General features: G+C 37.3%; 1 protein-coding gene across 1 annotated transcript in view; it reads right to left on the bottom strand.

Annotated features, from left to right (window-relative positions):
* Positions 1-14,589, bottom strand: part of LOC127634401 (myosin-IIIa-like) — a 148,445-nt gene that overhangs the window by 73,448 nt on the left and 60,408 nt on the right. Inside the window, exons 6-7 of the mRNA XM_052113939.1 lie at positions 8,707-8,783; positions 6,055-6,200 (exon numbers count right to left, since the gene is read on the bottom strand). Of these exons, the coding sequence (XP_051969899.1) occupies positions 6,055-6,200; positions 8,707-8,783 (223 nt within the window). The remainder of the gene's footprint in view (positions 1-6,054; positions 6,201-8,706; positions 8,784-14,589) is intronic.

The raw sequence follows: 14,589 nt of genomic DNA, 5'->3' as shown, positions 1-14,589 counted from the left end.
AAAAAAACAAAATTTTGACATTTTCTAAAGAAAATATGAGAAGTAAAACACATAATGCAAGGATGTTGAGTGTAGTTCCCAGGGTATTGCTATATAGTTGCTAATTTAGGAGTTTTTAATCCCATTGTTGTAGTTTATACCAAAGGACTAAAACCCCCTTCTTATTATAGTGGTATAATGGATAATGCCATCCAGACTGCTAGAGGGTGCCGCTTGCTCACACAGTGCTGACTGAAGCGCTGAATGCAGAAATGCAGCCTTTTAAGGTTTTGTATTCTTGCAAGACTCGCTTATTGCAATTTCAATCTTGATTAATTCAATCATGCAGCATTAATGGATATCATACCTGTAACGGTTACCCTGTCTTGTCTCACTGTTGCCCTTTGTTTGTAATTTTGTCACTTTTGTTATTCCTTAGTTTTCACTTTTGTCACCCTTGTACCTCCATAGTCTTCCTGTCAGCCCTCGTGTTCACTGTTCATTGTTTTCACCTGCCCTCGTTAAGTTTGCCATTTGCTTCTGTTTGTCATCTTGTTATCTTGTTTGGTGTTCTGTTTGTTCATTGGCCCCTTAGTTCTATGTTCATGTGTATATATACCCTGGTTTTTGGTTCAGTCCCTGTCTTTCGTTGATTGTTTGTGAACGTGGTTGTATGTTGGTGATGTTCGTTCCAGTGTTCCAGTGTTCCAGTGTTCCAGTGTTCCAGTGTTCCAGTGTTCCAGTGTTCCAGTGTTCCAGTGTTCCAGTGTTCCAGTGTTCCAGTGTTCCAGTGTTCCAGTGTTCCAGTGTTCCAGTGTTCCAGTGTTCCAGTGTTTTGTTTTCATTTTTGCCCATCGTGGTAGTTTTGTTTGTTCATCTCTGTTTGTTTCCATTCGTTTAAATAAAGCTAACTGCACTTGGATCCTCAACCTTTGTCAGCCTCAGTCCTCAATCGTTACAATACCGATGTCTCAGAAGTCAAAGTCTGCTAGTTTCAAAGTGTTTGGAATGGTTTCCCTCATCAAGTAGCTTATAGGCAAGTGCCGCTTTCACAGCTGTCACATCTGTTTCTATAATAAACTGGCAGTAAACATGTAACCTTTTTTGTTTTAAAAACCAGGGAATGCAAAACTATTGTGAGGGAACACAAAGCATTTTATGAGTGAATGCAAATATATTTTTTCTGTCTTGTTTTCTGGTAAAAATATCCAAACATTCTTAATGTTTACTTGAGAAGCTAAGATATTTTGTTATGTTTCCAGGGAAATATAATACAATTTTGTTTGTTTTTATAAAATAATCTTATTTTTCTTAATCCATTGGAAAATGTTTTTTTCTTATTTTAAGCATAAACTCTATCAATTTTTTTTAGATTTCTCTGAAAACAGGACCTAATTTCTTATGCCATGGTGCTTATGCCATATTATTTAATTTTTTTAAATGTATACATTTTTTGCAGTGCAGAAAATACATTTCCTTCCCATCTTTTTAGGGTTATGTGATGTTTTTACCGTACATGTTGAAAAAATTATGACAGATTTAGGAATAAATACATCTTTATTTAAACTGTTAATGTGAAACTATTATATTATTTCTGTCCAATCAAATATCTTTATCAGTGACATCGTATACGTTTTCTCATGAGATGTGTTTGTTTCAGTTTCACCTTGGCTCTGAGCTCCAGTCCGCTAGCCGAGTGTATTCTTTTCTTGCCTGTGGTTCAATGTGCTGGAGCCAGGAGGGATTAACACTGACATGCTCACCCACGACCTGAGGTTATAGTCTGCTCTAATCTGGGTCATACATGTGCAACACTGCAGCTCTTGCAGTCAGCATGTGCCACTCTCCTGGTGCTGATCACTGGACACAAATCAACCCTCAAACTCCCTCAGCGCCACCATATAATAACAAACCTCCTCCCATTCTACCCAACACACAATAAATTTATATGAAAGACACCAGTTCAAATCTGAGTAATGAAAATTCTACAATAAAATTGGAATCTAAGGTGACATACATACTATATGGGATTAGGAATGCAACAATCGAGCATTTTTCTAATTTGATCTAATTACTTAAAAAAAATAAAAAATAATAATGTCTAATTTTTTATACATTTCTTTTTTAAAAATATCAAATATAATCCTGTATAGAAATATTAAGTCTAAATGTTTGAATCTCACCAAAAATACTTCCAAGTTGTATTTACCCCAAAAACAGAAGTAATATATATATATATATATATATATACACCGATCAGCCACAACATTAAAACCACCTGCCTAATATTGTGTAGGTCCCCCTAATGACACTAAATCAGCACCAACCTGCACCTCAGAATAACATTCTGAATATAATATTCTTCTCACCACAATTGTACAGAGTGGTTATCTGAGTTACTGTAGACTTTATCAGTTCAAACCAGTCTGACCATTCTCTTTTGACTTCTCTCATCAACAAGACATTTCCATCCACAGAACTGACCCTCACTGGATGTTTTTTGCACCATTCTGAGTAAATTCTAGAGACTGTTGTGTGTGAAAATCCGAGGAGATCAACAGTTACAGAAATACTCAAACCATCTGGCACAAACAATCATGTCATGATCTCTCACCGAGATCAAATTTTTCCCCATTCTGAAGAATTAGGAAAAAACGATTATGGTCATAAATGCATTTGTGCATGGAACTAATTTATTACGCAACGAATCAGAATCTGCCATTGCTGGTTGAAAACAAATGATGCATCTAAGCCTTCATTAGTAATTCAAAAATGTCACTTCAGAAATAGTATCATGTTTCTAACAAGTCATTGGATAAACAAGGATAGACGGATGGATGGATGTGTGTGTGTGTGTGTGAGAGAGAGAGCGTGTGGATCACCTGTTGCCACTCCCAAGCAGAGATGCTGTCAGCTTTCTGACGGTCAGCTTTCTCAGTGGAAAATAGACATCCAAGCGGGGGTATTCCTCCCTATTTCGGGGTAGCCAGTGCGCAAGAGTCTTTCACTATAGAAACAGCAATGTCCTCTGCCATTTTAAACAGTATGTATCCAATGTGGAAACTCTGATAAAAGGTAAGCACCTTGAGTTCTGTAATAAATCAGTTGTGTCTCTCAGCTATTTCCTAGCTTTGGTAATGTATTAGTAATACAAGCGTTCATGGAGCACAGATCTATGTAAACAACGACTAACGTAGTTGGTGACGTAAGATTCAATTTACGTCACCAACTGGCTTATATTACACACAAAAATTATCTTTTGCCACCACCTGCTGGATAACATATGTAATTTAAAAAATAAAGACAGTGATCTCCTAACAGATCGGCACTGCTCTTACACTTTAGTTTAGAACAGCACTAACACAAGCGGAGTGATACACTCACAGTGAAGCGTCCGAATGCTGATGCTGTCAGACCATCAGTGCTCATGGGACGTCTCGCTCTTCCAATCAGATTTGAGGACCGGAACTAACAGTGATATATATATATATATATATATATATATATATATATATATATATATATATATATATACACACACACACATATACTATATTATAATATTTTAATTAATAAAATATTATAAAAATAGCTACATGAAGACTTGGACCATTAAGACTTTTTATGACAGTTAATTTAGCAATTGAACCATTAGTAAGTAGCAATTTAGTTCATCTCTTTGGTAGAACATTTAACTCACACTGTGGAAATTTTACTTCGGAACTGTCGCAATACGCATAAGATACCAAATAATCTCACTTTACAAAAATGTCGCAGCATTCAAATAATATTCAAAAGATCATGCTGGTTTTTGTTTTTCTTTCATTCTCATTACTACAATACAGTCATTTTGTGTATTACAGTAAAAAAACATTAAAGAATGATTTTACTTTTCTATATTATATTAAATATAAATCTTGAGCAAAACATTTAGTGAACATGCAAATTCATGATTACAATGCTCTAGTTTTGTCATGTCACATTGCTTGCTCTCAGTGCAAATGGGGAGTAAGTTGCTTTTTTTATAAGAAAGAGACAGAGCAGGAGACAGTCTCAACAAAGCTAGCCTGCAGTGTGTACATGAGCAGTCAAACACATTACCACACCACTCCTCACAACCCACACCCCCCACTGACTGCACAATACAACTGCCATGACAGCACAACACTCGTGTGTGTGTGTGCGTGTGTGCATTCGCATGTGTGTGTGTGAGGTGCATTAGAACACAAAACTGCTACACCACCAAGATGACACTAGAGATGAGTTTGTATTGTGAACATGAAAACTGTAAACAATCAAGTTTCCCCGTCAGACAGGTTACCTGTCCTATTTCTTTATGCATAAACCTTTCATGCAGAGGAGACTGGGGAGGTTTGTAATACAGGATTAACCCATTCAAAATGAGCTACAGGGGTGACATCATGATTGACCACCAAACTACTATGAGGTAACAGTAGATGATGCAAGTGTCTTTGTAAACATTTAAGCATTTAAAGGGCACAAAATATTTTGGTGTAAGAAAGTATAATTTGTGGTTTAGTATTTTAATTTGATTTGTGATTATAAGCTAAAAGAAAGTGTTTCACTGCTGTTCAAATATTTCTCAGATAGCATCATTTAAAAGTAGAAAAGTTTTCCAACTGAATAGACTACATATTAAATTAAACAAATGACGATAAAATGCAAAGTGTTCTCTCCAGTTATCAAAAGTACTTCTTGAATGTAACTGTATTCTGATTACCAACTATTAAAACTGTAACTGTACTGGAATGCAGTTATTCATATTGTGTATTTAAAATGTTGTAATCCTGTTTCATGTATTCTGTTACTCACCAACCCTGCTTTTAGAGATGTTAGTCTCTTCTAGTCTATTTTTTTATTTGCTGTTTTTAATTAAAATGTTTATTGTATGTTTACCATTTTAAAATGAAATTGGGATCAGTTTGGTTCAAGGGGTATATTTAATTACCAAAATAATTGAATGCACACTGATGTCCCACTATTACGGTGACCGGGAGTGGACATGTTTGGTTTACTTAGTATTGTCATGGCCATACATATTAACATATTAACTCATGTGAACGTGATAATATGCTGTGGCCACGAGATACTAATTCGTGGGAACGTCATATTAACTCATGTGAACGTGATAATAAGTTGTGGCCACGATATCATTTTGTCGAGGTAACGACATTCTTATAGTCCGCTATCCGTGGAGGCATCCGGGACCGTTCAACTGGTCAATGATGAATCCAAATATGTAATTCAAGCCCACAAATTTCTGACGGCAAAGCCCATTAAACTTAAGAATGCGCTTCAGGTGTCTTTCACTTATAACGTACCCATGTATTAATGCCAGAGCCCGCACTATATCTTTATATGACAGTCGTAATTCAAAGTAAAATGTTATATCATTAGTCATCTCCATCTCATGCCGACTGCTGCAGCATATGGTTACAGTGACTGATGCCGTTCCCTCAACATAAGATCTCGAGGCCATGACATATTATCACGTTCACATGAGTTAATATGACATGGCCACAACAAAACCAAGTGAACCGAACATGTCCCCTCCCGGCCACCGTACACTATGGGGTAGGTTGTTGTAACATCAGCACTCTTTGCACTTGACCCTGATTTACAGGCATTACTTCTCTAAAATTGTAATCAGTTACTAATTACTTCATTAAAAAGTATAATTTAAGTTACTTTCGAAAACACCTTTCACAGAAAACGTTTTTCTTTTCCACATACTGTTCTCAAAATAATGTGTATATTTTCTCAAAAATCATACTGAGCTGCACACATTTATTTCTTAAAATGACTCATTAGTGACTCCTCAGCTGTCACAGATACACAAACAGAAGTACACAAGAACATAATTAATGTTTTAAATTCTACACATTCTACATTCATATTTATGTATTCCACATAAATATTATTTTCAAAATATGTGTTACCCAAGTAATACACTACTTTTTGACTTTTTAGTAATTTGTTTACAGTAACTAATTACTCTGAAATCAGATCACACCCAACACTGTTGAAGTACAAAAATGTAAATTGAGCTATTACCTTGGAATTTTGAAGAGAGCTCTCATTGGGTGAAGGTCAGCGAGGGGCGGGTCTCCATCACCCAGCTCTATAGCTGTTATACCCAGAGACCAGACATCACAACGCTCGTCATATGTGGAGTCGAGTTGTTGTTCACACGCGATTACCTGGTCAAACACAATAATTACTAAACATTGGCAAACAATAAGGGATGAATTTACAAAGAATGAATTGCACCTGCTGAAAGCGTCATTTATTTGCCTGCATTGCTTGTGCTGTTGTAGCATCCCATTTATTAAAGGAATTATATAAATCAGGCAACAGCGCCAACAAAATCTGTTTTGAATGCAATCTGCACAACACAATTCCCAAACTTGTGGGTCAGTTCTGAGTGAAGGTTACTGTACAGCATCACTGCACCACACTAATCCAGGGACCTGAATCATCATTAAAATTATGAATGTGCACTTGACTACAATGCACGCACTACAGTAGCGCAGAGTTATGTAAATACGCTGCAATCTATAATCAAACTAAGTCACATAGAAAGGTGGCGCATTTGCGTTGAAAATAATGAAAATGTCACAGATAAAACCTGGATAAATTGGATTGCTGGGGGTTGGTAAAAAAGACATTGAAATACCATGCACAAAAATGACGCTTAAAACTTAAACCTTTAACGGACACTAACTGCTCAACGCAGTTACAACGTACACTGTGAAAAGTATCTGTATTTTTAAGAGGTAAAATAATGTACCAAATGCTACAGTTAAAAAAGTGAATTGGTTTACGGGTAGTTACCTTAACATATATGGTTAAAAAAATATATATATATATTTGACATTACATATTTATGGTTAAATATTGTAAAAATAAAAATAGTATTTTACTGTATAATTAATGGTAAAAATGTATATTATGTTTAACAAGAGAATACATGTACTTTTTGTCGAAATTTAGTTAAAATTACAGTAAAAACAATAATCTTGCTTTCTTAGAAGTTTCTGCATAATTATGTTTCTTCTTATTTTGAATATCTGTTAAACATTGTGTGATGGTGTTTGTGTGAGTGACACTGTGCACATGTTAAGGGCAACAAGGGCTTGATGAACTTTAAGTCATCATGTGGACTTTTGTAGTTACTACAGTGATTAAAAATACATTTTAAAATGAAAAGCAGACTTTCATATTTCCAAAAGGTTAGTCTATATGTAAGATGATATAATTTAATAATATAAATGGTAGTGAACCAGAAAATATACAGGAATCAAAACGACATCCCGTAAAGCCAAAACATAGTCACCGTATTTTTTCATGTAAATTTCTGGCAACCACAGCTGTTGTTTATAAATGTCGCCTAAATATTTAACAATTCATTCTTATATATATACTATATTTATTTTAAGCCTTCATAAATAGGCTAATAAATATTGTCTGTTGTAGCCTATACAGTGTACATTTGAAATATTTACTATTAAAAATAATATTGATAAAAGCAAATGATTCTAACAAGCACATTTTGCACATCATTTATGTTATATGGGTCAAAGACATGACATTTCTTTATCCTTATTTATTAAGTTATTAAAAAATACATTAAAAGTGTAATTATAAAATTATACAAAAATGACTTGAATATAACTCTTCAATGATGAATGTGCTTCTCTGAATTATCTCTGAATTATCTCTGAATGTATCTTAAAGTCAGAACTAGTCGTGTAACTCTCTGGAGATTGTCAAAAGAGAAAAAGAGAAAAATCTTTAAAATGTATGAAACCAATATGAATACAATGATTATATTTCTTAGGTAATGTGATTTTAACTAGATTTTTGAATTTTCCCATTTATCATCTCAGGCAACACATGTGCGTGTGTGCGTGTGCATAACTAAATAAAAATTACTAAAGTGCTGTATATATATCTCAACAATTTATTTAAAAATACATCATTTCAATTTTGAGTAATATCATGTGATAATATTTTGTCATAGCAGCAACTGAAACTGTATGACACTACTGTACTAGTTTAAATTCTGCATAGAGAAAATAGAGGAAAACCAGACAATGAAGAATCATGTTAAGAGAACAAATAGGAAATTACAAATAAATACAAGACAGTAATGTACAACAGAAGTATAATAAGTGAAAAGAAAAAGCTGATAATTTAATAAAGGCCCTCCAATGTAAAAACGTATTAGCCTGTAAAAAACATACAATACATTTAAGTTTAGACCTATACATTGTATTATAATTTTGCATAGTTTACACAGAGGGACAAATAGTGAACGGAATGAAAGCAGAAATCAAGATCTGAATGTCTTACCTCAGGCTATACAAACAAACTTATCTCCAGAATCTTAAGTGTTAAATTGAAGGAAACATTACTAGTGCACCGATGGACGCAGAGTATTCCTTGCAGTTTAAGAGTTTAAAATCGCACTACAAGCTGAATCTATGTTCATGTTTTCATTGCTTTGACACCTAGGACAAATTCAGAGACTTAACCCTGTACTCTTGAGTCATATGGAAATTTTGTCTTTGACACTCAAAACAATTCCAGAGCAATAGGGCTCTGTCCCTGTCTCATATGGAAATCTTATGGAAAAAACTAAGGAAGCATTTGCAGTCAACAAAGTCACCTTAAGCTTTGCAGACCATTTCTCAACAGACTCACCTCAGGGGCCATCCAGAAGGGTGTCCCAACAGAAGTGTTCCTCCTCAGCCGTGTGTTCGTCAGCTGGGCTGAAACCCCTGAGGAAAGGAAGAAGGAACACAAAGGAAAGTTTTGTGTGAACTCAATTTTCAAAATCATTTTCATAGATGACTGCTGGATTGTGGGTGTGTTTGTTTTGGGTATTTAATGGACCAATTTGAATACAGAACAAACAAGAACACAAAGAAAATGTGTATTATTTTCTTTGTACACAATAATAATAGTAACTCAGCACTGACCCTTAACCTCCTGAGACCTGAGCGTGACTCCATTTCTCTTTTTTTATATGTAACTATTAGCACCTAATAAACATGCAAAAATACAAATAAATAAATAATTATAAATATTTTTAGACCAAAAAGTTTTTCTAAAATGTGATGTCCACATAAGTAGACAGTGGGACTAATTTGTGAAATGTTAAATAATTCCAAGCTATAGAAGTCAGATTTTATTTCATCAAATAGTTTATTATGTATTCAGGAAAGTTGATTATTCATGTTTCTGTGACGTTACAGACATTACATCAGGTATTAGCATAAATAATTATAATTCAAAGTAATGGTCAGCATCATCCAATCACTGTTAAAATAAAATTTTGCATAAATAATTCTGAATCTTTGTACTGATTATCATTATCACATGTTGAGAGATCCAAACATCATCTGCAGCCTGAAACTGAAATTTTATCAGATTTTAAGAGTGAATGCACTTATCTGCATAGAGCGCTATAGGATGCACCCTTGCTCACTATTTAGTGAATGACTTAACCTCCAGTGTGCTGTCTGTCTGCACTGGTCTCAGAACAGTTCGAAATGCACCTTATTTTCATCCTAACACCATTTAAAGCCTCTGAAAGCTAAATTGTCAAACTTTTGGATGAACCCATTGATTTTCAGTGTGATAATGCACAGTGAATATAGGATTTCTAAGGAAAAATTGTGCTAAAGCACACATTAGTGTATATTGTGTTTAGCAGTGTGGCATTTTGCGATACATCGCTCAAATTTTAAAAGTGGCATATCAGATGAAACTAGAAACTCTACTATTTGAATCAAACAGGTTTCAATGTAAAAACTTAATTAGGTTTCTTACCAGAAATAGTTTTGTTGGTGTTTCTCCCAAAGACAATTTATGCTCTGAAGCACCATGTTGTTTTGCCACATGATTCCATGCATCCAAGGTTTAACCCTTTACTGACAGCACAGAGTCTTCTGAATTAAAATCAGTCAGTTAAAATGAATTTAAATAATGCTTTGTATATAGCCAAAACACAACGTCCACGTATGTGTACACGGGGTCGTACGAGATCAAATTAACAGAAAAGTGTCATGGGTACCTTTTTAACATTAAACCTCAAAGTATCTATCAGAAAGCTTTCTAACTATCAGCGATATATGTAATTAACATTTTAGTGTAGTGTCGACTAATGCATAACACTGTATGTATGTAAAATCTGAAAACACAACAGAAATAAACTACAGCCCAACAAATTTAAACCACTGCACAACAAAAGTAACAGACCAAACCAGACTAATCTCATACGGAAATCGGAAACAGTTAGTAGACTTTTCTTTAGCAAAAATCGGTCTGTGCTGACCGAAATTTGATACAGTGCCCCCAGTGGTCAAAGCCCTAAGTGATGTTGGGCATGTGTGCATGTGTGGGCTCCATTTTGAGAGTAAAAGTGAGCTGTTTTCAGTAAAAGAAACCCAGGTTTCCCACACTGCTGATGTTGCTGAAAACACATTTGGTCACGACAAAAAAGGAAGGTAAATGCAGTTGAGCCTATGCAAACATGTCTTATTGAGATGGCACTTATCAGTGAGTTGGCATAATGGCAAACATCAAAATGAAATACTTAAAATGTAATCATGTTGACCAAATGGATATAATTTCTGACCTATGACATGTGTCATAGGTCAAACTAAAGGATAGCCCTTCATAAGCCTCATGCCAGGACCTTTTTTTTCAGTTGTTTTAAAAATCTAAAATAAAATTGTTTGCAGAAATAAAGACATTCTGATTACTGTGATGATGCATAATATGTTTGTGCTGCTAGGAATATGAAAGCATTATTTATTTAAAATTCTTTTAAAAGGAATATTCCTTGCATTTCTGATCGAATTAAAGCTTTTGAATCAGCAGTATTGATGGTTTCAAAGAGGATTTGTGGCAGTCACAAGACTGCTAGTGCTACCGACAAATAGATTGAATCCCCATTACTCCAGAGACAAACACAAATACAAAGACATACTTTCAAAAGTGCTGTGGGCTGTAAATGGGCAACAAACAATAGATGTACTGAGGGACAAGGGACACTCAAACAGTCTCCTGCGGCTGTTCCCTTTCTGCTACATTAGATCTGTGCTGGGCCCTGGGTCTACCTTAATAATCATCACAGATAACACAGCCAATTAGAATATTCATGACAAAACAATCAAAGTGCCCTCCTCCATTCTTTGCTTTTTTTGTCAAATAACGTATTCTTTTTTTCATAGGGATGAGTCAGTGCGGAGGCTTTATCAGGTCCACAGAGCGTGAGCCTCTTCACAAGGATAACGCATTAGCCCTGCGTGATTTTCAGTACACTGTGAAACATGGGCATGTGGAACACACTGAGGTGGTCTGACCATCAGCCACCCACTCCCATGATTACTGACAATGCTAGACAGATATCGGCCTCAGGACCTCTCTGGCCATGAATTTAACAAATGGACTCTTTTTGAGAAATTAGGTTGACAGGGTAACCCGAGTGACATTTGTGTGAGATTTGTGTGGTTTGGAGCAGATATAGATGAATTCTTGACCACTGACAATAATATTCTGATTTCACAAAAGGTTTGGTTGGAGCATCAAGTTTTTTTTATAGAGTCATTCTATGAAACTGGTGCCTTTTCAAATTTTGAAAGGTAATTTTTAAGTACATTTCTGTAAGTTTATAAACATTCTATCAGAGAAACAATGTCTTTAAGTGCTAATAAATTGCATTCATGCTAAATAAATAATAATGAAACAAAAATATGTTTGGATAATAATAGTTTTTCATTCCCTCAAAAATTAGCCATAGTTTTATTACAGCAACCATAGTTGAATAATGGTATTTGTAGTAAAACAATACCAAACACAACATTTACCATGGTTTTGTCGTAACCTCCGTTCCCTGATGGAGGAAACGAGACGTTGTGTCGATGTAGTGACACTAGGGGTCTCTCTTGAGAGCCTTGTTTACCTCTTTGAGAAAATGCCAATGAGAATTGGAAAACAGAATTTGCATGCCCCTCCACCGGACATATGGATATAAAAGGAGGGAAGCGTGCATATGTTCAGACAGGTTTTGAGATGAGGAGCCGAGAGTAAGGTCCCGGCCATTTCAGCGGCTTAGTACAGTGTTGTGGCAAGACGGACACAATGTCTCGTTCCCTCCATCAGGGAACGGAGGTTACGACAGTAACCGAGACGTTCCCCTTCTGTCACTCACTCAACGTTGTGTCGATGTAGTGACACTAGGGGTCCCTATTTAAAAATGGCACAACACTGAACATGTTACGTGGACTGCTGATGTAGGTGCAAGCAAGCTGTTGCTTGCAAAAATAGCAGGTGCATCAGACTGCGCTTAACCTTTCCCAATGCCCCAAGACATGTCATATAGTTCCCCTTATCCCTGAGGGAGGGAAGCGACATAACTAACCTGGGAGTAGGCCGTGCCAGCATGTTTTCTCTGCATAGAGTTTTTTATGTGGCTGAGGCCATCTAAAACTATAACACGTATTGTGGAAGGCGTTCTTTTCCAATCCTAGTCTTTCAGGGGGGAAAGACCCCGCGGAGACCACATCCTTCCAACAGGGGAGGTTAACGTGGCAAATACGTCACATGGGCTTACCAGCCACATATGGAAGTAGCATGTTGGTGGGTCCTGCCTTGACAGGGAGGAGCTCTACAAACACAGTGACCGGGGGTCAGAGGGAGCTTACCGTGGAAAATACATCACAGGAGATATTGGAATAATCAGAACCTGTGACCTATTCCAGTGCAGGCAATTCAGTGCCTGCTGTGGGTCTGGGTGTGAAGCAGTAAAAGGTGCCCTCCACGACTTCATCAACTCATCGTGCACCTCCGGGAAGAAAGGAAATTTTGTGCCTGTGAGCGGCACCCCATGCCCAAGAACCAATGATCTTGCCCCAAGGGCTGAGGGGAGGATGGAGGGTTCCAGTCCAGCCACACTCGTGGTGGCACGGGAAAGCATAGCGAACAGCTCGGCATCTGCCTCAGACTGCGTGGGTACGTCCGAAGACACCAGCCAGGTCGAGTCCTCAGCGTCGGAGTCCACCATGATGCTCTCGGATTCAGCGGCGAAACTCTCATCCAGCTCAAGGGGTCCGAGTACAGGTTGGGGAACTGGTGGTCCACTGGGATTTACCCAGTGAAACTGTGCCCGTTGAACTCCCGAAATCGCCCCCAGCACCAGCCCTATACCCGTGGGTAGAAGGCGCGATGCGGGGTGGGCGGCTTCCCCCGGAAGAAGGAAAGCCACGATCGCAACGTTGCCATGGTCATGTTCTCACAATGAGAACATGAACCATCCACAAATGCTGCCTCAGTGTGTTCTCTACCATGACAAGTTAGGTAGAGCCCATGGCCGTCTGAAGCAGAGAGGTAACAACCGCATCCAGGAATAACACAAGGACGGAAGGGCATCTTGATAAAGACGTGCCTTTAAAAAGACATTCAATGCCCAAGTGCTTGCTCTTTTAGAGAATGAACTCTTTTAGGTGGCTGTCGATGCGCCCAGGGGCATAGTCTGCACTTTGTTGCAGAGAAGAGAAAAGCCGCTGATTTGCGCCTTATCTCCAACAGCATACACTCTTGTTAGAGGTGAGTGAAACAGCAGTGGATTATTCTGCTCACTGAAACACTTATGTAAGGGGGAGGGGCATGCAAATTCATTTCACCAATTCTCATTGGCCTTTTCTCAAAGATAAGTGGTAACGAGGCTCTCAAGAGAGACCCCTAGTGTCACTACATCGACACAATGTCGAGTGAGTGACAGAAGTGGAACTATAGCATTTGTAGTAAAAACCATTACCACAAAATTGACCATGGTTATACAATAATCAAATTTTAACCATAAATTTGTAACAAAAGTAACAATACTGGAAAACCAAACCAAAACTGTGGTAATAAAAATCATAATCATTCTTAAATCACTAAATTATGGTTACTGTATTTAAACCATGGTACATTTTGTAATTATGATTTATAACATCGTTGCAATATATATTGTGTGGGAACACAAACTATTGTGAGGGAACTCAAATGCGAAATGCAGAAGACAGAGGTTCGAGTCCGGCAAAGCACATTAGAAATCCCTGCTGTCTGTCAAAAATTGCTGAGACAGGCATAAGCTGGCACCAGATCATCTGTTCTTATTTTACTGGACCTATCTGAAGCCTTTTCACACAGTCAACCATCAGATCTTCCTATCCACCTTTTCTATGCTGGGAATCAGAGGAACTGTGCTTGGCTGGTTCAAGTCCTATCTCTCGGGTAGGTCTTTCTAAGTAGCCTGGAGAGCTGGGGTGTCCAAGTCACCTCAGATATTTACTAGAGTACCTCAGGGCTCTGTGCTTGGCCAACTACTTTTCTCTATTTATACAATCATTCAAGCACACTGGATATTTTTTTACCAGTGCTACGCCAATGACACGCAGCTGTACTTGCCTTTCCAGCCTGACGACCCGACTGTAGAGGTCTATGGGGGATTTTTCTGACCCACTACCACGAGATTCTATCCCTCTCCCGCCTGCAACTTTCATGTTTTGTTTCGGATCTGGGACTGCTTATCAG

Source organism: Xyrauchen texanus, chromosome 41 (genome assembly GCF_025860055.1).
Source record: "Xyrauchen texanus isolate HMW12.3.18 chromosome 41, RBS_HiC_50CHRs, whole genome shotgun sequence".
In the NCBI taxonomy this organism is placed as follows: domain Eukaryota; kingdom Metazoa; phylum Chordata; class Actinopteri; order Cypriniformes; family Catostomidae; genus Xyrauchen; species Xyrauchen texanus.
Note: the sequence above shows the minus strand (reverse complement) of the source record. Positions and strands in the feature narration are given on the sequence as shown.